Below are 23,230 nucleotides of genomic sequence, written 5' to 3' on the forward strand. Positions count from 1 at the left end.
AAAACAAGAACTTAATAATGGCAAATAGAATTTCTGAAATCAAAAAAGGTTTTGAAAATGTTTTTAAAGAATTTAGGACAGTTAAAAAAATCTCTACTTTGAACTACATAGCAATGCAATTATTTAATTAGCACGCCAACATTTAGAACATTTCCTAATAATTTTGGCTATGCGAAGCCACTCCAGCCGTAATGAAATTATTCATCTCAGCATTCAAAAATTTAACTGATAATGAAAAATTCTAGACTCCTATATATAACCATACCGGCTAATGTCCGCTAGCGATGGTTAAAACGAGCAGCGAACGGTAAGTGCGAAACACGCAGAAATAATTCCAAAAGCTCTCCCGTCTCTGCAGAGAGAAGAGATACGTAGGCAAGCACACCACTGCAATCCTGACAACCAACCAACAAAACAAAACATGTTCAACGGCAAACTAGTAAATCCAAGAAAATCATCGCGGCAGCGTTTCGCGGCGCAACTTGGCAACTTGGCAAATTTTCAAAAGTGAAATTTTCGGACTCAGCGCCCTCCTGAGGGCGGTGTAGTGTTTTACGAGGGCGCAGTAAATTTTTAAAAATATTTTTAAATTAAATTATTTTTATTTTTTGAAAAACTGGTTTGTCGGTGACTACCCTTGACTAACCTAGAAATCAGCCCTGATCTTCCCAGGGCAATTTTTTATTTTGCAAATATTGGTACCTGTGTGCCTAGGCGCCCTCTGAGGGCGTTTTTTCAATGGAAATTGTTGACTTACCCCCTAGCGCCTTCCTGGGGCGGCATAACACTGTCATTGAGGCGCAGCACAAATTAGCAACTTGGCAAATTTGCAAAGTGCAATTTTCGGACTCAGCGCCCTCCTTAGGGCGGTGTAGTGTTTTTACGAGGGCGCAGTAAATTTTTTAAAAATATATTTTTAAATTAAATTATTTTTTTATTTTTTTGAAAAAACTGGTTAGTCGGTGACTACCCTTGGCTAACCTAGAAATCAGCCCTGATCTTCCCAGGGCGATTTTTTTAATTTTGCAAATTTTGGTACCTGGGTGCCTAGGCGCCCTCTGAGGGCGTTTTTTTTTTCAATGGAAATTGTTGACTTACCCCCCTAGCGCCTTCCTGGGGGCGGCATAACACTGTCATTGAGGCGCAGCACAAATTAGCAACTTGGCAAATTTGCAAAGTGCAATTTTCGGACTCAGCGCCCTCCTTAGGGCGGTGTAGTGTTTTTACGAGGGCGCAGTAAATTTTTTAAAAATATATTTTTAAATTAAATTATTTTTTTATTTTTTTGAAAAAACTGGTTAGTCGGTGACTACCCTTGGCTAACCTAGAAATCAGCCCTGATCTTCCCAGGGCGATTTTTTTTATTTTGCAAATTTTGGTACCTGGGTGCCTAGGCGCTCTCTGAGGGCGTTTTTTTCAATGGAAATTGTTGACTTACCCCCCTAGCGCCTTCCTGGGGGCGGCATAACACTGTCATTGAGGCGCAGCACAAATTAGCAACTTGGCAAATTTGCAAAGTGCAATTTTCGGACTCAGCGCCCTCCTGAGGGCGGTGTAGTGTCTTTACGAGGGCGCAGTAAATGTTTTAAAAATATTTTTGCCTTTCTTACTAAAGAAAGGTATAGGTTTTACTTTAAGCCAGGACGTCATTTCCATCTTCGTAAATATGTCGATTCAGCGTGAATTTTAATCGGAAAAATCGTCAAAAAATCACACTGCATCGATTTTCGACGCTCTATCGATTTACCTTGACAGAACTCATCTATCTCGAATCCTCGAATTTTGAGAAAATAAATTCCGTGGAGGTCGAGTGATGTTCGTATGTGGTAAAATTTTGCAAAATTTTATGTCGCGCCGTTCTCAGCTCCCATAAATCCGATTTCGATTTTTCTGAGTGCAGATGAAAGCTAGTGTGCTGAACCTGGGCGAGTTGCCACGCAAATTTCAAAATATCCATCTGTTTTCGGATGCGGCCAGACTTTTCAACAAAATACACAGTTTTCAAATGAAAATATGGTCAATTTTTTCATTTTCATATTTTTATTTATCTCAAAAATTGCATTTTTCGAGCTCTACAACCTCCCAAATTTTCATCCAGATCCATAATCTGGTTCTGGAGTTAGAGCCATTTGATTGACCTACCAAAAGAAAAAAAATCCCTAAAAAAAGGTAAAAGCCCACCTGGTGACCTACACCAACGTTTTTCATTTCTGATTTTATTCAAAATTTCTTGCTACATTCATAGTACAGACCATGAGTGAGCATCTGAAACAAATTCGACATCGATCGGCAATCCCGATCAATTTTAGAACGATTTACTTTTTGCCTTTCTTACTAAAGAAAGGTATAGGTTTACTTTAAGCCAGGACGTCATTTCCATCTTCGTAAATATGTCGATTCAGCGTGAATTTTAATCGGAAAAATCGTCAAAAATCACACTGCATCGATTTTCGACGCTTCCTCGCCATGTCGACAAGTTGTCAAGTTGAGCTTCGAATACTGGCGCGAGAATGCTGGCGCATATATTTTGAGGCTCGACTTATACTCGTTTTGTAGTAGCTTGTCTACCGATGTTTTCTACAACATGTAAGATATCGTAGCTTTTCGGTTTCTTTTGCCCTGTCCGTTTTTGCATATCTGTCCAATGTTTATTCAAAAACTTTTGTGACATAGGACATTCATCCGGCTACAATCAATTTGTTTCCCGTGCGCTCTTAAAAACGCCTAAATGTAGACTTCATTTGTCGTAAGTTTATCTAACAGGGTTCATTGGATCTAATAGGAGCTTTCCAAGCTTTCATCGTTTATATCGTTTTCAAAGTTTTCAATGCTGGCGACGCCAATGGTTTTCTACCTAAGGTTCTCGCGATTGAGTGTGTAGTGGTGCGGTTGTTGAAAATAGCTATCTCTGACTCTGTAACTTTCTTAGAAGCTTCTTAGGCTAGCTTCCCTGCGGCACACGCGTTTCACCGAAGCTAAAAAAACCAAAACCGCGGTGTGCATTGTCAATGGCGCATGGGAAGCTTGCTATGATCGCGTTTGGCATAAACGCTTGTTTGATTACAAACGTACAAGCATATTGTACGATTGAATATTTTCTTTTGGTGAAAATTGCGTTTTTTATTTCTTTTGGAAATCATATCATTTATAATACTTTGCTTTCATCATAAGACTTTCTTTTGTGCTGACGTTATAAATAAACAAAGTCGATGTTATGAATTGAAAAAAGTTCTACCATTGTTATATTCTTTAGTAAGAAAGGCTCTGTCTCACCCCAGGTGGGATTTAATCGGGTTTTTTAAATTAAATTATTTTTTTATTTTTTTGAAAAAACTGGTTAGTCGGTGACTACACACAAAGAAAAATTACTCTAAATTTAAAAAGATCGTTCGTTGGATTAAAAGTTCGCGTTGGTGAATATTCGTAGAAAGTTCAAACTTTTCAATTTAAAAGTTGGAAAGTTTTTGATACTACCATGCATTTATGGAACAAAATCGTTGTATTGGTAAAAGTATTTTACTTTTAATTGGAAAAGAAACCTTTTATGGCAAGAATACACAACATTTAGCACTACAGGGATAATTTCAGAAAAATGTGCTTGGTTTTTTTACATTTATTTAAAAAAAAAATAAACAGTATGTTAGAAAAACACTTTTTTTTTTGTATTTAACGCTTCTCCACTAGCTTCTGCATCATACGGTACGCCACCGGTCACTTCCGAATACCCCAGGCTGGACGGTTCCGGATGGAGGCTTCGACGCGCGATAGCAGTGTAACACGATGGTCACGTTTCCGGCCTCAATCAGGACAGTCTTGGAGGAGTTGGCCATTGATTCGGGAAGGGTGGTCGACGTTTCCCGACTGGAAAGTAAAGTGCCTGAACGGGGAGTTCCCGATCCTGGAAGCGCATCCGGAACATGGAGTTGATGATGCCCTCGGAACGGAGTTCGATTTTGAGCACTTAATCCTACTTCGAGAATGACACAGATTTTTTTTGGCCCTCTGTCCAGATTCATTCGGCTGAAGCTGCACCGTCGCGACGTGAGTGTTTGTGGGCAGGAAGTTGCTAAAAGAGATGGAAAGTAAGTGAAGTTGGCTAGCCACTGCACACATTCTCAATACTCACCGGTGCTGTAAACCGCCGGTACCGAGTGCAACATCTGCGCTGACCACCTCCGATTAGGCGTCATCCATAAAGTACGTACGCTCTTAGGGGGAGGGAGGGTTGCCGAAGGTGTGACAAGATGTGACGAAGGGGAGGGGGTTTGCGAGATTGTGACGTCACGCTTGGTTTTTTATGATTGCATAATATTGCATTGCATAAATGTACACAATTATATTAAATCCTCTTTTCTAAAATTGTTTGCTTACTATTATTTCGAAGTACCGTCATCAGGGGTGATATTGGGTCTTACAAATTTCTGCATTTTAGTATGACGCAAACTCACCCACCAGACCAATGTCACCGCTGATGACGGTATCACGTTATAATTTATTATATAGTAAAAAAATTTCAGCTGGAACTCCAATATATTGCAAATTCTTGCTTGATAAAAATAAATGCTTTGAAAGCAGGGTCTTCATAAGAAAACTGCTATAAATGGTGAACTTATTAGATACAAAGCTGTGAAAAACAGTTTTCAAGATTTTTCAATACTTGAATATACCAGGTCTTTTATTTTTAAAAGATACAAAACTGTTTTTTGTATATCGCAATGTTTATTCTAAGAAATGAATTATTAGAATAATTTAACTTATTTTTTTCATAATAAAATTGCCAAAAATACCAAAATTATGAGAGTTTAAAGATATCAAAAAATCAAATCAAATTATTCGCTCTACAGCATTGCCTTGGCGTTCTCGATTGCGAGATTCCTACTCGAAACTAGGTGTTCGAAGGCTTGATTGTTGAGGCAATTGCAAACCTCTTTTTACACCTTAGCTCCCATCCACCCCGGGATTCGAACTGACGACCTTTGGATTGTTAGTCCAACTGCCTATCAGCGACTCCACCGAGACAGGACCCAGGGAGACGACTCCTATACCTGGACTGAGCTAACGACCTAACCTTTTTTTTTTAGGTTAGTCCGGGACCAACATTTACTTCCCTTCCGACGGAAGGCGTGATCAGACAAATCTCGTCTCGAAAAATGCCACCGGGACCGTCTGGGATCGAACCCAGGCCGACTGGGTGAGAGGCAATCACGCTTACCCCTACACCACGGTCCCGGTAAAGATATAAAAACTATTAAAAAAAATCCCATCAAAAACAAGGGGGGGGGGGTCTGGCAAAATGTGACGTATTTTTTGAGGGGGGGTTCAACCTTATGTGACAAAGTGTGATATAGGGGGGGGGGTTAATTTTGGCCGATTTTTGCGTGACATACTTTATGGATGACGCCATTATGTAGCTTTCCGTCGTCCTCCTCTTCGTCGGAGGCCCATCGTGAAAATAAACTTTCGCGTACTTGTCCAAAAACCGGAAGTTAATCTTCTTCAACGCAATCTCGTTGTTCACGCAACGCTTCGGCAGCGCCATCTCCTCGATGATCTCGCCCCAGTCCTCACGTGAATTGACCTTCAATCCCGGGCCACCACCACCCAATAAACCGGTGCGAATCCACATTCCTACCTCTCATCCTACAAAAACAAACAAATCAATCACAAACCCCACAAAACACCCAAGCTTCCTTCTTACGCATTCCGGCCGTGGAATAGCTGCAGTTCCTGCAGGAAGCTGGCCTTGTCTTTTTCGAGCACTCGACCTCGTCCCGCTCCTGCACCACCCTCCTTCGAAGGCGTTCCGCTGCTGCTGTTTGGCTCACGAAGCTTTCCGCGTCCGAGTCCTGGCTGCTGCCGCGGTCGGCTTTGCTTTACGTCCCAGACTCACCAGCACCACCGGACCCACCAAAGTGTTTGTTTACATTTGCGACTTAGGCGTACACGGTTACACGAGAACGTCAAAATGAAAGAAATTTTACAGTCGAATTAAAAGTAAAAACTTTTAAATCAGTGAGCAATGAGATTTTCAAAAACTGTAGCAGTAAAAGTTTTCATTTTCAAAACAAGAAAAAAACTTTTAATGTAGCAAATTTTAACAACTTTTTAATTCAAAAGTAAGTTACTTTTGACATTACCATACACACAAAGAAAAAATACTCTAAATTTAAAAAGATTGTTCGTTGGATTAAAAGTTCGCGTTGGTGAATATTCGTAGAAAGTTCAAACTTTTTAATTTAAAAGTTGGAAAGTTTTTGATACTACCATGCATTTCTGGAACCAAATCGTTGTATCGGTAAAAGTCTTTTACTTTTCATATAAGAAAAAACTTTTCATCGCAAGAATAAAAACACTTAACACTACAGTGATGATTTTCGAAAAATGTGATGGATTTTATTTCAATATTTTAATATTAAAACAGTATGTTTTGGTTTTATTGTTGTATTTAACGCATCTGCTTATGGTTAGCTAACTTCCGCGTCCGAAGACCCCTACGGATGGACGTTTCGTAGGGCAGCAACATCGCGCCCTTCATTTTGGAGCTCGACAACGATGTAGAGAACAGGGTGGTTTCGTTGCCGGCCATCATCTGGACAGGCTTGGAGGAATTGGCCATTGGTTGTTGATTCGGGAAGGGAAGTCGACGTTTTCCGGCTGGGAAGTGAAGCGCCTGAAACTCGGCCTGAAAAGATAGTTCCCGATCACTTCGTCCTCCCAGATGTTGCAAACTCGCCGTCAAAGTTCATCCGATAGAAGCTGCGCCATCGCGAGATGAGCGTTTGCGGGTGGGAGTTGCTGAAAGAGTTTGAAAGTAAATGAAATTGGTAAATGAAAAGACACTGAACACATTCTCAATACTCACCGGTGACTTCTTCGGTATTCCAGGTAGATGTTCTTGATCAGATTCGTCGGATCTCGCTCCAACCTCTGGAAGTAATCCGATTACGACAGTTCCAGGACCTGCGGCTTTTGTACAGACGGTCCTTCCAGAACTGGTGCAAACTGTTCTTCCGGATGTTTAGGTAATACTCATTAAACATGCCCCGTGACGAGAAATGGACTGCTGACCCTCAGGACATCCCACACTGACCCGCCATCACTTCCGGCACATGATGCTGCTGATGGTCATAAACCGCCGGCACCGAGTGCAACATCCGCACTTACCACCTCCGATTATGCCGCTTCTCGTCGTTTTCCTCTTCCGTCGGATCCTTCTCCTCACCGTTAAAATTAACTGGTACTTGTTCAAAAAGCGGATGCAAATCTGCTTCAACTTCAATCTCGTCTACCCACCGCGTTCCACCCCGGGAATACAACCGGTGCAAATCCACATCCCGACCTCCGATCTTCGGCAACCGCATAAACGGCGTCCTACAAAAACAAACAAAATCAATCACAAACGCCACCAAACACCCAAGCTTCCTTCTTACCCATTCCGGTCGTGAAACAGCTGCAGGTCCTGCAGGAAGCTGGCCTTATCCTTTTGAAAACCAACTTTCCCCTAAATCCCAAAACCTGTTCCGCTTTCGCACCATCCTCCTTCGAAGGTTTCCGCGTCCAAGTCGTGGTTTATGTCCTGGCTGTGGCCGCGCTCGGCATTGATTGCCGTCGTGAACAACCACTCACTAACCACCGAAATCACCTGCACCTAAACGTTTGTTTACATTTTGGACTTAGGCGTCGACGGTTACACGAGAACGACAAAATGAAAGAAATTATATAGTCAAATTAAAAGTTAAAACTTTTAATTCAGTAAGCAATGAGATTTTCAAAAACTGTAGCAGTAAAAGTTTTCATTTTCAGAACAAGAAAAAAACTTTTAATGTAGCAAATATTGACCACCTTTTTTTTCGAGAGTAAGTTACTTTTGTCATTACAGTAATATTTTTTTGTGTGTAATATTTTTTTGTGTGTACCCTTGACTAACCTAGAAATCCGCCCTGATCTTCCCAGGGCGATTTTTTTTATTTTGCAAATTTTGGTACCTGGGTGCCTAGGCGCCCTCTGAGGGCGTTTTTTTTTCAATGGAAATTGTTGACTTACCCCCCTAGCGCCTTCCTGGGGGCGGCATAACACTGTCATTGAGGCGCAGCACAAATTAGCAACTTGGCAAATTTGCAAAGTGCAATTTTCGGACTCAGCGCCCTCCTGAGGGCGGTGTAGTGTTTTTACGAGGGCGCAGTAAATTTTTTAAAAATATTTTTTTAAATTAAATATTTTTTTTATTTTTTTGAAAAAACTGGTTAGTCGGTGACTACCCTTGACTAACCTAGAAATCAGCCCTGATCTTCCCAGGGCGATTTTTTTTATTTTGCAAATTTTGGTACCTGGGTGCCTAGGCGCTCTCTGAGGGCGTTTTTTTCAATGGAAATTGTTGACTTACCCCCCTAGCGCCTTCCTGGGGGCGGCATAACACTGTCATTGAGGCGCAGCACAAATTAGCAACTTGGCAAATTTGCAAAGTGCAATTTTCGGACTCTGCGCCCTCATGAGGGCGGTGTAGTGTTTTTACGAGGGCGCAGTAAATTTTTTAAAAATATTTTTTTAAATTAAATTATTTTTTTATTTTTTTGAAAAAACTGGTTAGTTGGTGACTACCCTTGACTAACCTAGAAATCAGCCCTGATCTTCCCAGGGCGATTTTTTTTATTTTGCAAATTTTGGTACCTGGGTGCCTAGGCGCTCTCTGAGGGCGTTTTTTTCAATGGAAATTGTTGACTTACTCCCCTAGCGCCTTCCTGGGGGCGGCATAACACTGTCATTGAGGCGCAGCACAAATTAGCAACTTGGCAAATTTGCAAAGTGCAATTTTCGGACTCAGCGCCCTCATGAGGGCGGTGTAGTGTTTTTACGAGGGCGCAGTAAATTTTTTAAAAATATTTTTTTAAATTAGATTATTATTTTTATTTTTTTGAAAAAAACTGGTTAGTCGGTGACTACCCTTGACTAACCTAGAAATCAGCCCTGATCTTCCCAGGGCGATTTTTTTTATTTTGCAAATTTTGGTACCTGGGTGCCTAGGCGTCCTCTGAGGGCGTTTTTTTCAATGGAAATTGTTGACTTACCCCCTAGCGCCTTCCTGGGGCGGCATAACACTGTCATTGAGGCTCAGCACAAATTAGCAACTTGGCAAATTTGCAAAGTGCAATTTTCGGACTCAGCGCCCTCCTGAGGGCGGTGTAGTGTTTTTACGAGGGCGCAGAAATTTTTTTAAAAAATTTTTTTTAAATTAAATTATTTTTTTATTTTTTTGAAATAACTGGTTAGTCGGTGACTACCCTTGACTAACCTAGAAATCAGCCCTGATTTTGACAAAGGACTTTGTCTTAAAGCTCTATCTACGGTGTCAATGCAAAATTTTTCGAAAATGTAGCGTTACCGTCGCATGCCCTCGGCGTGACATTTTGTTTCTGTTGCGTGAATGCCGGGCCAACTATTTAAGAGCGAGTCCACGAACAGGGCATACCCCTTTGTATGGGACGTCGTTTGGACCTCACCAATCTGCCTGAAATTTTCAGGGTTGTTTGTACATATAAAACTAGCATCTGGCCAAAATATGAGCACTCTAGGTCAACGGGAAGTAGGGCAAATCGGGACACTATGTTTGAAGGTTTAAAAACGTCAAAAATCTTAAAAAGGCTATTACTTAGGCAAAATTCAATTTAATTTCAAATTTCAAAATGCATCTGAAAGGGCTTCGAAAATGCAACAAAATGCAGGGTAGAGCATCCAAATTGGTCAAACCTAAAGGGAGTTATTGGCATTTTAGTAAAAAATAGCATAATTTTCAAACTCAAATAAAAAATGATCCATCCAGATATCAACTCGGTTCGACCTGCAGCTTGTAGGGGACATCTGGGACTACCATTTGAAACTAAGAACGCTTTGGGTAAGGCAGTTTAACATATTAAATAGACACTTTTACTATTAGTGAATTTTTTGGTTGTAAATTTTTGCTCCGGAGACCCCTTAGATCAAATTTTTCGATGATAATTTCACCATATTCGTGTTCCTGAGACAATTTTATATTAGAAACATGCACACAAATGTTTATTTTCATCCATTTTAACCCTTTAAAAAATGAAAGTTAAAAAAAATTAAGAAGCTGCATTTTTTCTGGTGTCATCTAGTATCCTTGGAAACGAACTTGATTTTCAATAAATGTGATTCAAAAATTTGTTTTAACTTTTATTTTTTAAAGGGTTAAATTGGATGAAAATAAACATTTTTATGCATGTTTCTATTGTAAAATTGTCTCAGGAACACGAATATGATAAAATTATCACCAGAAAATGGGACCTAAGGGGTCCCACGAGCAAAAATTTACAACCAAAAAATTCACTGAAAGTAAAAGTGTCTATTTAATATGTTAAACTGCCTTACCCAAAGCGTTCTTAGTCTCAGATGGTAGTCCCAGATGTCCCCTACAAGCTGCAGGTCGAACCGAGTTGATATCTGGATGGGTCTTTTTTTTTATTTGAGTTTGAAAATTATGCTATTTTTTCACTAAAATGCCAATAACTCCCTTTAGGTCTGACCAATTTGGATGCTCTACCCTGCATTTTGTTGCATTTTTTAAGCCCTTTCAGATGAGTTTTGAATTTTGAAATTAAATTGAATTTTGCTTAAGTTATAGCCTTTTAAGATTTTTGACGTTTTTAAAACTTCAAACCTAGTATCCCGATTTGCCATACTTCCCGTTGACCTAGAGCGCTCATATTTTTGCCAGATGCTAGTTCTACATGTACAAACAACCCCTGAAAATTTCAGGCAGATTGGTGAGGTCGATGCGAGATGGGTATGCTTTGCTCGTGGACTCGCTCTTAAGCTAAAAGTTAGCCTCTGGAGGATTTAGTGTACATCAGACTTTCATCAAAGACGGTCCTTACGTTGGGAATTTTATTGCTTACACACACACGCACACGTTGAAAGAAACAGGTGGTGCACAAACTTGAGAGGAGGTCCAAGAAGTTATTGACGGTTGCCAAAACGGTCACCGGAATACCGAAGTGATTGGGAACAATTTGGTAGGATATCGGCCACACCTAGAGTGGCCAGTGCCCTTAGGGAAGGTTCTACCGGGGACATTTATCGAACCATACGACTTGGGGCAATATGGGTATCAAAATTCATGGTTTTTGATACTGGTAATGAAAATGACCATTTTGGCAGGATTGGCCACACCCGGAATTTGGGCAATATGAGTATCAAAATGCATGGTTTTTGATACTGGTAATTGGTTTTTGATTTGGCAATTTATTTCCACAGAGGTGCCAATTATTGAAAACATTAAATTATAATTATTTATTTATGATTAAATAAATTGGCAAAGATTTAAAAAAATATAAATAAAAATGGATTTACTTTTAAGAGTTTTGTACAAATTTCTTTGTCATATTGGTCATGTAGAACATAGCCACCTGCACCTTTTTATCTATGCGCCGGTACTTATGCACGTGGGTGTACAGATTACTGAGAACTGACGACCTTTGGATTGTGAATCCAACTGCCTACCAGCGACTCCACCGAGACAGGACCCAGGAGACGACTCCTACACCTGGACTGAACTATCGACCTAACCTCTAGGTTAGACCGGGACCAACATTCACTTCCCTGTCTGACGGAAGGCGTTATCAGACAAATCTCATCTCGAAAAATGCCACCGGGACCTTCTGGAATCGAACCCAGGCCAACTTGGTGAGAGGCAACCACGCTTGCCCTACACCACGGGACCCGGCAAAAAAACAAACAAACAAATTTAAGTGTCAATGAAATTTACGTTCAGCATATTTTACATTAAATGTTCATTTACATGACTTTCATACATCAAAATTTGTCAGTTGACAACAAAATCAAAACCATTTCCATGACATACATGCATTACGTTGAATCCAGTTTTACATGATGGCTCTTTAAATGCAACATAGGACATGTTTACTAGGATGTAACAAAATTGACTTTTTGGCGGGCATTCAAGGTTTCAGGTTCGCTTGCACTAGAAACCTCGTACGGTTTGTTAACTTGCACCATTACAATTTACCTAAATGATACATTAGTTTTACTTTCTCAGATGCATGATTTATTTTGTTTATTTTCAATCAAACAATTAAATTAATGAGGGTACTTTCATTTTTTGTTTTCTGCTCCTAACCAGTTTTTGAAGTGCAAATAGATTCTTCGTAAAATGTCTCTTTTTAGCCAATGGATGTGTACGAGGACTATGAATCCCTCCAATGATTATTCCTCCAATGATTGTTAGTGACCCAAATGCCGTTTGTGGAATAAGTTGTCCAAAAATGATTGTCGCTCCTATGAAAGGTGCTCCTAGTAACCAAATCTGAAAAGAAAATGAAGCTTGAATTAATTTTAAATAAAATGTAAATATTTGTAATACTTTTCTGTAAATCAATAACATTTACTTATTTTTATTTGTCTTTGTAAATGAAGATCAACTCTAGCAACAGAATACGTTTTACTTTTCTTTATTTTAAATATATTTCAAGTCTTTTAAATAACTCACAGTGACTTCAAACTTTAATATGTAATTTTACAAAGCTTTTTGCTAGATAATATGTAAATTTATCCACCTTTAACCAGAGCCGTAAAATATGAAATATGAAGAAAAGTGCAGTTGAAAAGAGCCTAAACCGGAAAAAAAGTTCTCCAAAAATTGAAATTTGAAAACATAACTTTACCATTTTTTAATATAATATGTAAAATTTTCCGAGGAATCAGGTAAACATATTTTCAGACATAGGCTCTTTGGTCCCGAGGCCCTCAAAACAGCATTTTAAGTTTTCATACGACTTTTTAAATGTTAAGCTGGTGTCCACGCACTGGACATAAGTTTCGGCCGTCCCGGATCACCGACGGCCTGTGTCCCCAAACTTCACTTCCCAGAACCTTCTTCCTGCATGAACTTCCTTACTCCTTTTCCTTTATTCCGCTCCTTGCATGCCTCCTTCCTTCACACTAATCACTCCCGCACGTACTAACTAGTATTTCGGACTTGGTTCAAGTAAAACTTCGCATTTTACTGTGACGCGAACTGAACTCCGCAACGGTTCGTTGTAGACTTACTTTTTATTCAATTATGCTTTGTTTACATCGATTATGCTGCGCCGAGATGACAGATCTCGCGTAGCAGTGGTGCTGGTTTTGGGGTATGTCTGTACAATTTGTGTCGTTTTGTCTGTAGGTATTTACATGTTTGGTGTAGGGTTTACAAATTGGTATGTTGTGTGTTTGTGTGTTTGCATGTAATTTGTGTTCGTTTTACAGGTGGGTTAGGTAACTAGGGTAAGTACACTTATTCTTGTCTAGGGTTAGTTGTCAGGGTTACAAAACATCAAATTTCATTACAAAACAGTCACTTGGTATTTAACATTCCGGCCGCCAATGAAATTAGAGTTTTCACGGGCGCAACCGCGAATGAACACTTATGGACGAGACATGTGGTGGTCAAGTAGATGACGATCACTTGTGGTAGTCAGGTTGAAGCATCTTCTTCGTTGTTTTCCCGCTACAGCTTCCAGTGGCCGACGTCGAGCCGGCGGTAGACATCCGAGTGGCAAGCTGTAACGAGAAGAGGTGAGCGCAGGGGCTGCTGGTACGGTAAGCGAGTACTTAACTTGAGTCAAGTCTCAGTCACGGGGTCCAGTTTGTCTCCCAGACCCACGTGACGAGGTTTTTTGATGGCTAAAGATGCTCCTCGTACAACTGCTGGGTTGGATCGACGGTTCTGGCGCTCCGGTGGATTGTCGGGCGGCATTCTTCAGCTGGTGTGGTTGTTGCTGGAAAGAATGGGCGACTGAGGGTCTGGTAAAGAAGGAACACAATGGGTACTTGCCTGTAATCAAGTCCCAGCCGCGGGGTTCCACGAACCCGCACGGCGAGGCCTTGTTCCTCTTTACAGATGCTCCAGGAACGCGCTCGATTCCCCCGAGCTTGGGCCAGGAGTCCACTCGACTGGCGACTCTTCTAAAGAGTGAAACCGGATCTCGCGCCGGCGGCTCGTTCCCCGTGCGAGGCCAGGAGTCCACTCGACTGACGTGCGGATGCGTGAGGCTCCACCGGGACCGGTAGAGTGTGAGGACAGCTCGCTGGGTCGTGTCGGTGCTCGTGATGACCGCTGTAACCCGAACAACGCTGCTTGTGTTCGGACGACGATGTGACGTCTCCGAAGTTGCTGGATGTCGTTGTGCCAGCGCGACGTATACCGTGGCGAGAGTTGCTGGAATCCGCTCCAGCGGGTTGGTGTTCGTGGTGAGGGTAGCCGGCCGCCATCGCAACTCGTGCCGTACAGCAACGGCGGTTGGTGATGATGTCGCTTCGTCCGGTGGCGAAAGCGTCGTGCGATGGGCTGGCTACCTTGCAGCTTGGCGCGCTGCTTCTCGGCTTGTTGGGTGTGTTGGCCGGCCGCCATGGAAGAACCATGCTTGCGGCGCCGGTACGCTTGGCGTGGATGGCTCTCGCTGAGCCGAGGTGGTCCGATCCCGCCCAGGTGGCGGAAACGACGATTCCGGATGATCTGCCTGGTGAGATTCCGGAACTGGTGGGCACTGCAGAAATCGCGCGTGAGTTTCTGGCAGTCACGTGTTGTCCCGTTTGGCACGGGTGGTGCTTTGTCGATCTGAATCGTCCAAATCGACAGCTTGAGCAGCTCGTAGTCGGCCATGTGCAGACCGACCGCTGCGACGGTTGGGTTTGGGGTCAGATCTCGGAGTAGGCTGGTCTCTCGTAGCTCCATCGTGCGCTGACGAACTTGAAATCCTGCGGAAGCGGGTTCGCAGGGCACATTGAGAGGGCTATCCTTATCTGCCACGATGCGACGATCCTCGGTGGACTCACGTCGTGGAACTGGCACGGCCAGTGGGGTGTGGTACGATTCTTTTGTGGGGCTTGACGGCATTGCTGACCCCGTGTGCAACGGTCTGCAGCTCGAATGCCTTCATCGGTTGAGAGTCACGCCACCAGATTCGCGGGAACAACTGGCCCGACGGTCGGACCAGAATCTGCCGGAACATGTCCGCACAGACCGGAAGCGGTTGGAAACTGGTGCACGAGATGGTGGTGGGGTTGACCTGGATGCTGTGACCAGGGGTTTCTTCAAGAAAGTCCGATTCCGAGCGACAAGAGTCCTCGAAGCCGGCACTGAGCGTAGGAGCGGAGTTCGCCTGTGTGTGCGTGAGAACGCACTGCAGCAGAGCATCGACCTTGGCGCAGTCGACCTCTCGTACGTGCCCGAGCTGTGCGCGCTCGGCGATGTGCTTGTGGGGAAGCTTGATTGTGTAGGAGTGCGTAGCGTAATGTAGGTTGTTCGTCAGCTGCAAGAGCAGCTCTTCGCAATTGGGGAAAGCCCGAGGCAGGACTCGAGGCGCATTGTTCAACAAGCAGCGAGCGTAGTGCTCTGGATGGACGTGAGGACGCGAAGCGGACCGAGATTGCCGAGAAACTTGGCGCTGTTTCCGGCTTGGCATAGATGGAACGGGTTGCGATTGGTTCGCATGTGGGAGAGAGTAGTGCTTTTCGCTGCACGATCGGCAGTGCGTGCCGGAACATTCGTAGGAGGATTGATTGTGCGATCGCAAGTAGCTTGGGTTTGAACTGGTTCGACTTACCGGATCCGTCCCATGGGAAAGTGGCTTACGGATGTCGGACTCAGGCGGAGATGGTCGCTGCCGCGCTTGGCGCACGGCTTCGTCAGCTTCCCGTCGCGTGGGATGACTGCCGACGAACTGCTTGCTGGCTTCGCTTCTGCTGTCACTGTGGGAGCGACAGGCTTCGTTGATGGCCTGGAGCGGGAACTTGCTTGAGCTGGAACTGTCTGCTTTGGCGCAGCAGACTGCATTGGTGGCTTGGCGCGAATGCTGAGCGTAACGTTCGATGTGATTCCGGTGGCTGAGTAACCACTGGACGCTGGTACAGCCTGCTTTGGCACAGCAGGTGTTGAATGCTTGGGCTTCCGGTGTCGCCTGGTTGACTTCCGGGTAGGCAAAGCGGTTGAGGAACCACTTGTTGGCTGCGCTTCCGGTTTTGGCGTAACAGGAACCGACGAGGTTGGCGTAGATTCGGAGGAGGAACTGTGCTGTGCTGGCAGCGGCGACGAAATGGCTTGAGAAGCGACGGTTGAGAAACCGCCGTGGGGTTGCGCTGCAGCATTACAAGGCAACGTGGGCAGAGGCGGAAGTACCAACGAGTTCAAAATGTGGGCAGAAAGAGCGTAGTACTTGCCGTCGAACTCCATTCGTTCCAGCTTCAGGTTGGCTGACGTCATCACCTCAAGCCTGGCCACGATGTCGAAGTACCGGTTGTACACTTCGTTCAGCTGCTTCTCCCACACTTCCGGTTCCTCCGTCAGGATCACTTCCGGTCCGCAAACTGCAGAACGCTCCAGTATGGCCAGAGAGTCGAGCAAGATCGACTTCTGCTTCACCAATTCTTCTGCCATTTTGTCTTCGTGGCGTCACTTCCGGTCACACACGCGCACGCAAACTTCCGGTAAATGTGTCCAGAAATTTTGCTAGATGTTTTGCGAAAACTTTTTGCGCTTTTATTTTTCACAAAACTGCCGGTTTGACCCACCGTGGGTTATGCTTCTTGCGTGTGTGGAACATAAACAGACCGAGCAAGTGTTGGTAAACGCACTGCTGTTTGTCGTCGTCACTACGAACACTTTCACTCGATGCACTTTGCTGGTGATGATGGAGAAATCTTGTCCCAATTCCCACCATTTTCCTTCGGGCACAAAATGGTCACTGGGGACGCTTCAGTTCCGCGCACTTTGGGCCATTTTGTTCTGGGCACTTGTTCTTCGGGGACACTTTTGTTACCCGTGCGACGACGGGGTGTTCACGCTCCGGCGGACTTTCCTTCCACACCGGCACTGGTAGTCTCTTCGATCCGGCTCGAAGGACCAAATTATGTCCACGCACTGGACATAAGTTTCGGCCGTCCCGGATCACCGACGGCCTGTGTCCCCAAACTTCACTTCCCAGAACCTTCTTCCTGCATGAACTTCCTTACTCCTTTTCCTTCACTCCCGCACGTACTAACTAGTATTTCGGACTTGGTTCAAGTAAAACTTCGCATTTTACTGTGACGCGAACTGAACTCCGCAACGGTTCGTTGTAGACTTACTTTTTATTCAATTATGCTTTGTTTACATCGATTATGCTGCGCCGAGATGACAGATCTCGCGTAGCAGTGGTGCTGGTTTTGGGGTTTGTGTATGTCTGTACAATTTGTGTCGTTTTGTCTGTATGTATTTACATGTTTGGTGTAGGGTTTACAAATTGGTATGTTGTGTGTTTGTGTGTTTGCATGTAATTTGTGTTCGTTTTACAGGTGGGTTAGGTAACTAGGGTAAGTACACTTATTCTTGTCTAGGGTTAGTTGTCAGGGTTACAAAACATCAAATTTCATTACAAAACAGTCACTTGGTATTTAACAGCTGGTTTTTTGAAACTTCTTACTATTTTTCCCAAATAGCCAAACTAATCACCATTCTTTTGCGTCTAAGAAAGCTAAAATCGAATTAAATGGTGCAGAGATATGATTTTTTGAAAAAAAACCCAGGCCAATACGGGTTAAAAATGTCTGTTGCCACCGCAACTCGGTCGGCAGTGGAATTATAACGGCGGAATTTAGTGGACTGTAACACTGCACAGTGGTCGAAACCGAAATCTAGCGTGACAAAATTGATAGCGGCCACACGTTAAGATTTAGAGCAGGCCTGCCCAACCTTTTCAGCTCAATTTTCACATTTTGATCGTCAAAATTACAATTGTTGATTTTTTCATGGTTTCTTTGATGGAATCGGTTCTCAGATGACCAGTGAACATAACTTTGATAAAAGTTTGAAAAAATATTTTTGCGGGTCGTTTTTATGTAAGTTTTAAGTGAAAAATTGGTCCGGCCCGCGGGCCGGATTGATTTTTGCCGTAAAATGTAGATAAAAACGACTTGTACAAATATTTTTTCAAACTTTTGGTAAAGTTATGTTCACTAGTCATCTGAGAACCGATTCCATCAAAAACATGAAATCAAAATGTGAAGACCAAATTGGGCAGGCCTGATTAAACTTTGGTGTCTTCGGGACAAATGATCAGGGTCAATAGGGGCATCTTTTGGTATGGTGGACATTAGGGTGGTCCAAATTTTAGGGTGGTTCAGATTTTTTATTTTGGCGGGATGACGAGATAGCGCTTTGGTGTCTTCAGAAAAGTTGTAGTTGTAAAACAGTAGTGCAGAGAGCTCCAGATGCGAGCCGATCCAATCGCCGACCCGATTTTCGGGGATCCAGGGATTGGAAACTCGGAACGTGGAACTGCAGGTCCCTCAACTTCGATGGGAGCGACCGCATTCTTTTCAACGAATTTCGGGTCCGCGGCCTCGAAGTCGTAGCGCTGCAGGAGGTGTGCTGGAAGGGGAAGGACCACCAAGAGTACGGGGGTTATACTATGTACTGGAGCGGCGGCGACACACACGAGCTGGGGACAGCTTTTATCGTGCTGGGCGAAATGGCGAAGCGCGTGATTGGGTGGTGACCAGTCAACGACAGAATGTGCCGGTTGAGAATCAAGGGCCGATTCTTCAACCTGAGCATCATCAACGTGCACAGCCCGCACATGGGAAGCGACGCCAATGACAAGGACGCTTTCTACGAGCTTCTTGACCGCGAGTACAGGAAGTGTCCAAAACACGACGTCAAGATTGTCATCGGCGACTTAAACGCTCAAGTCGGCCAGGAGGAGGAGTTCAGACCGGTTATTGGGAGGTTCAGCGCCCACCAGCAGACGAACGAAACGGCCTACGACTCATCGATATCGCTACCTCCCGAAACATGGCCATACGTAGTACCTTCTTCCAGCACACCCCTATACAAGTACACCTGGAGATCACCAAACGACACGGAGACGCAAATCGACCATGTTCTCATCGATGGTCGGCACTTCTCGGACATAATCGACGTCAGAACCTACCGTGGCGCGGACATCGACTCGGACCACTACCTGGTGGTGGCAAAGCTGCGCCAACGCCTGTCTGAGGTCAACAAGATCCGGTACCGTCGCCCGCAGCGGTATAATCTGGAGCGGCTCAAGGATCCTGAGGTCACTACCCAGTACGCGCGGGAACTCGAAGCTGCGTTGCCTGACGAGGGCGAGCTCGCTGAAGCCCCTCTGGAGGCCTGCTGGAGCCATATGGAAGCAGCCATCAACGCAGCGGCATCGAGCGCCATCGGGTATGTGGACCGAGTTCGACGGAACGGCTGGTTCGACGAAGAATGTCAGGCGATTTGGGACGAGAAGAAAGCAGCGCGGGACAAGTGGCTGCTGCACAACACCCGTGGGAACAAGGAGTCGTACAAACAGTTGCGAAGACAGCAAACCCATCTCTTTCGGGACAAGAAGCGCCGCCTGGAAGAGTTGGAGTGCCAGGACATGGAACAGCTGTATCGCTCCAACGAAACGCGTAAGTTCTACAAGAAACTTAGTCAATCCCGGACTGGCTTCATGCCGCGAGCCGAAATGTGCCGGGACAAGGACGGAGGCATCTTGACGGACGAGCGTGAGGTGATCGAAAGGTGGAAGCAGCACTTCGACGAGCACCTGAACGGCCCAGAGGCGGAGTACCAGGGCGACGGGGAAACGACGTCAGCGGTATGGTGGACGGCGAGGACGAGCCAGCACCCACGATGAGGGTTAAGGATGCCATCAAGAAGCTGAAGAACAACAAAGCAGCGGGTAAGGATGGTATCGGTGCTGAACTCATCAAGATGGGCCCGGACAAGCTGGCGGCCTGTCTACACCGGCTGATAGTCAAGGTCTGGGACACAGAACAGCTACCGGAGGAGTGGAAAGAGGGAGTAATATGCCCGATCTACAAGAAGGGGACAAGTTGGAATGTGAGAACTATCAAGCCATCACTATTCTCAACGCGACCTACAAAGTGCTGTCTCATCATCTTCTGTCGTCTGTCGGAGCGAGCAAAGGATTTCGTTGGGACGTACCAAGCCGGTTTCGTGGAGGGGAAATCGACGACGGACCAAATCTTTTTGCTACGCCAAATTCTGCAAAAATGTCGCGAGTACCAGATCCCGACGCACCACCTGTTCATCGATTTCAAAGCCGCGTACGACTCGGTCGATCGCGAAGAGCTGTTTCAACATTGGGCTATGGTGTTATGAGGCGGGCGGGCTTCAACATGCGGGGCACGATCATCAACCGGTCCAACCAGTTCATCTGCTACGCCGACGACATGGACATTGTCGGCAGAACGTTCGAGGATGTGGCCAGGCGGTACACCGAATTGAAGCGGGAAGCGGATAAGGTTGGATTGAAGGTGAATGTTGCGAAGACGAAGTATCTGCTGGCAGGAGGAACCGAGTCCCTTAGGACTCGCATAGGACCGAGCGTGACGATCGACGGCGACGAGTTCGAGGTCGTGGAGGAGTTTGTGTACCTCGGATCGTTGGTTACGTCGGACAACAACTGCAGCAGAGAAATTCGGAGGCGCATCATCACCGGTAGTCGTGCCTACTACGGACTCCACAAGACCTTACGGTCTGGTCACCTTTCCCGGCGTACAAAGTGTACCATGTACGAAACGCTGATAAGACCCGTCGTCCTCTACGGGCACGAGACGTGGACGATGCTCGAGGAGGACCTGCAAGCGCTTGAAGTTTTCGAACGGCGAGTGCTTAGGACGATCTTTGACGGCGTGCGTGTGAACACTGTATGGAGGAGAAGGATGAACCACGAGCTGGCGCAACTCTACGGCAAGCCAAGTATTCGGAAGGTCGCCAAGGCTGGCCGAATCCGGTGGGCCGGACACGTCGCAAGAATGCCGGACGCGCTGGATGCGCGCCAACCGAACCAGACTATCAATCCGGTGAAGTTGGTGTTTAATTCGGAGCCGGTTGGAACGCGGCGGAGGGCGCAACGTGCGAGGTGGTTAGACCAAGTGGAGGAAGATCTGAGAAGTGTGGGAGTTCCGAGTCGGAATTGGAGAGTAGCAGCCCAAGACCGAGTTCAGTGGCAGCGCATCTGGAGACAGCTCATGACCCGGAGGTTGTACGAGCAGTAAAAGTAAAGAAAAAGTAAGTTAGTTAAATCAAATTAAATTAAGTTAAATTGAGATAAATTTAGTAAAATTTAGTTAAATTAAGTTAAACAAGCTCTTCCCGGCAAACTTCGTCCTCCCCTTTTTTGGTTTCCTGACGTTTCTTGCTTGTTTGCTTATTCAGCCTCCTGTGATCAAAATTTGATTTTACGCAGCTTTTCCCATACAATCTGCAGATTTTCCGGAATCGGTTCCAGAGTGGCCAAAGTGTCAACTTATTAGCGTAAATCCTTCCTTGGGCTTATATGAACCCAACGCAACAAAGAGCGCTCCGATTCGATTTTCCGTTATCAACTGATGCGCGTTCGAAAAAACCGTCGATATTTTTATATATATAGAAGATAGAAGATTAAGTTGAAATAGTTAAATTAAGTTTAATTAAGTTCTATTATGTTACATTAAAATTAATTTAGTTAAATTAAGTTAAATTCAGTTAAATTAAGTAAAATTTAGTTAAATTAAGTTAAATTAAGTTAAATTAAGTTAAATTAAGTTGAATTAAGTTAAATTAAGTTAAATTACGTTAAATTACGTTAAATTAAGTTAAATTAAGTTAAATTAAGTTAAATTAAGTTAAATTAAGTTAAATTAAGTTAAATTAAGTTAAATTAAGTTAAATTAAGTTAAATTAAGTAAAATTAAGTTAAATTAAGTAAAATTAAAGTAAATTAAGTTTAATTAAGTTAAATTAAGTTAAATTAAGCTAAATTAAGTTAAATTAAGTTGAATTAAGTTAAATTAAGTTAAATTAAGTTAAATTAATTTAAATTACGTTGTATTAAGTTAAATTAAGTTAAATTAAGTTTTATTAGGTTTAATTAAGTTTTTTAAAGTAAAATTAAGTTAAATTATAGTAAATAAAGTTAAATTAAGTTTGATAAAGTTAATTTAAGTTAAATTAAGTTAAATTTAGTTTAAATAAGTTGAATTACTTTAAATTAAGTTAAATTAATTCAAATGAAGTTAAATTAAATTAAATTAAGTTTAATTACGTTAAATTAAGATAAATTAAGTTGAATTATGGTAAATTAAGTTAAATGAAGTTAAATTAATTTAAATTAAGTTAAATTAAGTTAAATTAAGTTTAATTAAGTTAAATTAAAAAATAAGAAAAAAATAGTAAAATTAAGTTAAATTAAGTTAAATTAAGTTAAACTTAGTTAAATTAAGTTACATTAAGTTGAATTAAGGTAAATTAAATTAAATTAAGTCAAATTAAGTTAAATTAAGATTAATTTAGTTAAATAAAGTTAAATTAAATTAAATTAAATTCAATCAAGTTAAATTGAGTAAAGTATATTTGATCAAATAAAAGTAATTTGCCGTTATATCTAAACTTTGATAAAATGCAAAACAAAGTTGAAATATAACTTTAATTTACTGTAATTTTATTTGTATTTTTGTATATTTGTTTATTTGTATATTTGTATATTTGTATATTTGTATATTTGTATATTTGTATATTTGTATATTTGTATATTTGTATATTTGTATATTTGTATATTTGTATATTTGTATATTTGTATATTTGTATATTTGTATATTTGTATATTTGTATATTTGTATATTTGTATATTTGTATATTTGTATATTTGTATATTTGTATATTTGTATATTTGTATATTTGTATATTTGTATATTTGTATATTTGTATATTTGTATATTTGTATATTTGTATATTTGTATATTTGTATATTTGTATATTTGTATATTTGTATATTTGTATATTTGTATATTTGTATATTTGTATATTTGTATATTTGTATATTTGTATATTTGTATATTTGTATATTTGTATATTTGTATATTTGTATATTTGTATATTTGTATATTTGTATATTTGTATATTTGTATATTTGTATATTTGTATATTTGTATATTTGTATATTTGTATATTTGTATATTTGTATATTTGTATATTTGTATATTTGTATATTTGTATATTTGTATATTTGTATATTTGTATATTTGTATATTTGTATATTTGTATATTTGTATATTTGTATATTTGTATATTTGTATATTTGTATATTTGTATATTTGTATATTTGTATATTTGTATATTTGTATATTTGTATATTTGTATATTTGTATATTTGTATATTTG

At 42.3% G+C, this 23,230-nt stretch overlaps 1 protein-coding gene and 1 long non-coding RNA gene across 2 annotated transcripts in view; both read right to left on the bottom strand.

Annotated features, from left to right (window-relative positions):
• Positions 1–6,368: 6,368 nt before the first annotated feature.
• Positions 6,369–7,509, bottom strand: LOC119767137. Its single transcript, XR_005277347.1, has 2 exons — positions 6,863–7,509; positions 6,369–6,795 (listed from the first exon to the last, which is right to left on the bottom strand). It is a non-coding gene; the product is annotated as an uncharacterized LOC119767137 (long non-coding RNA).
• Positions 7,510–11,605: 4,096 nt separating this feature from the next.
• Positions 11,606–23,230, bottom strand: part of LOC119766164 (organic cation transporter-like protein) — a 328,301-nt gene continuing 316,676 nt past the window's right edge. The window contains exons 8-9 of the mRNA XM_038250574.1: positions 12,152–12,337; positions 11,606–11,617 (exon numbers count right to left, since the gene is read on the bottom strand). Of these exons, the coding sequence (XP_038106502.1) occupies positions 11,606–11,617; positions 12,152–12,337 (198 nt within the window). The remainder of the gene's footprint in view (positions 11,618–12,151; positions 12,338–23,230) is intronic.

The sequence above is a fragment of the Culex quinquefasciatus genome, chromosome 2 (genome assembly GCF_015732765.1).
Source record: "Culex quinquefasciatus strain JHB chromosome 2, VPISU_Cqui_1.0_pri_paternal, whole genome shotgun sequence".
Lineage (NCBI taxonomy): Eukaryota > Metazoa > Arthropoda > Insecta > Diptera > Culicidae > Culex > Culex quinquefasciatus.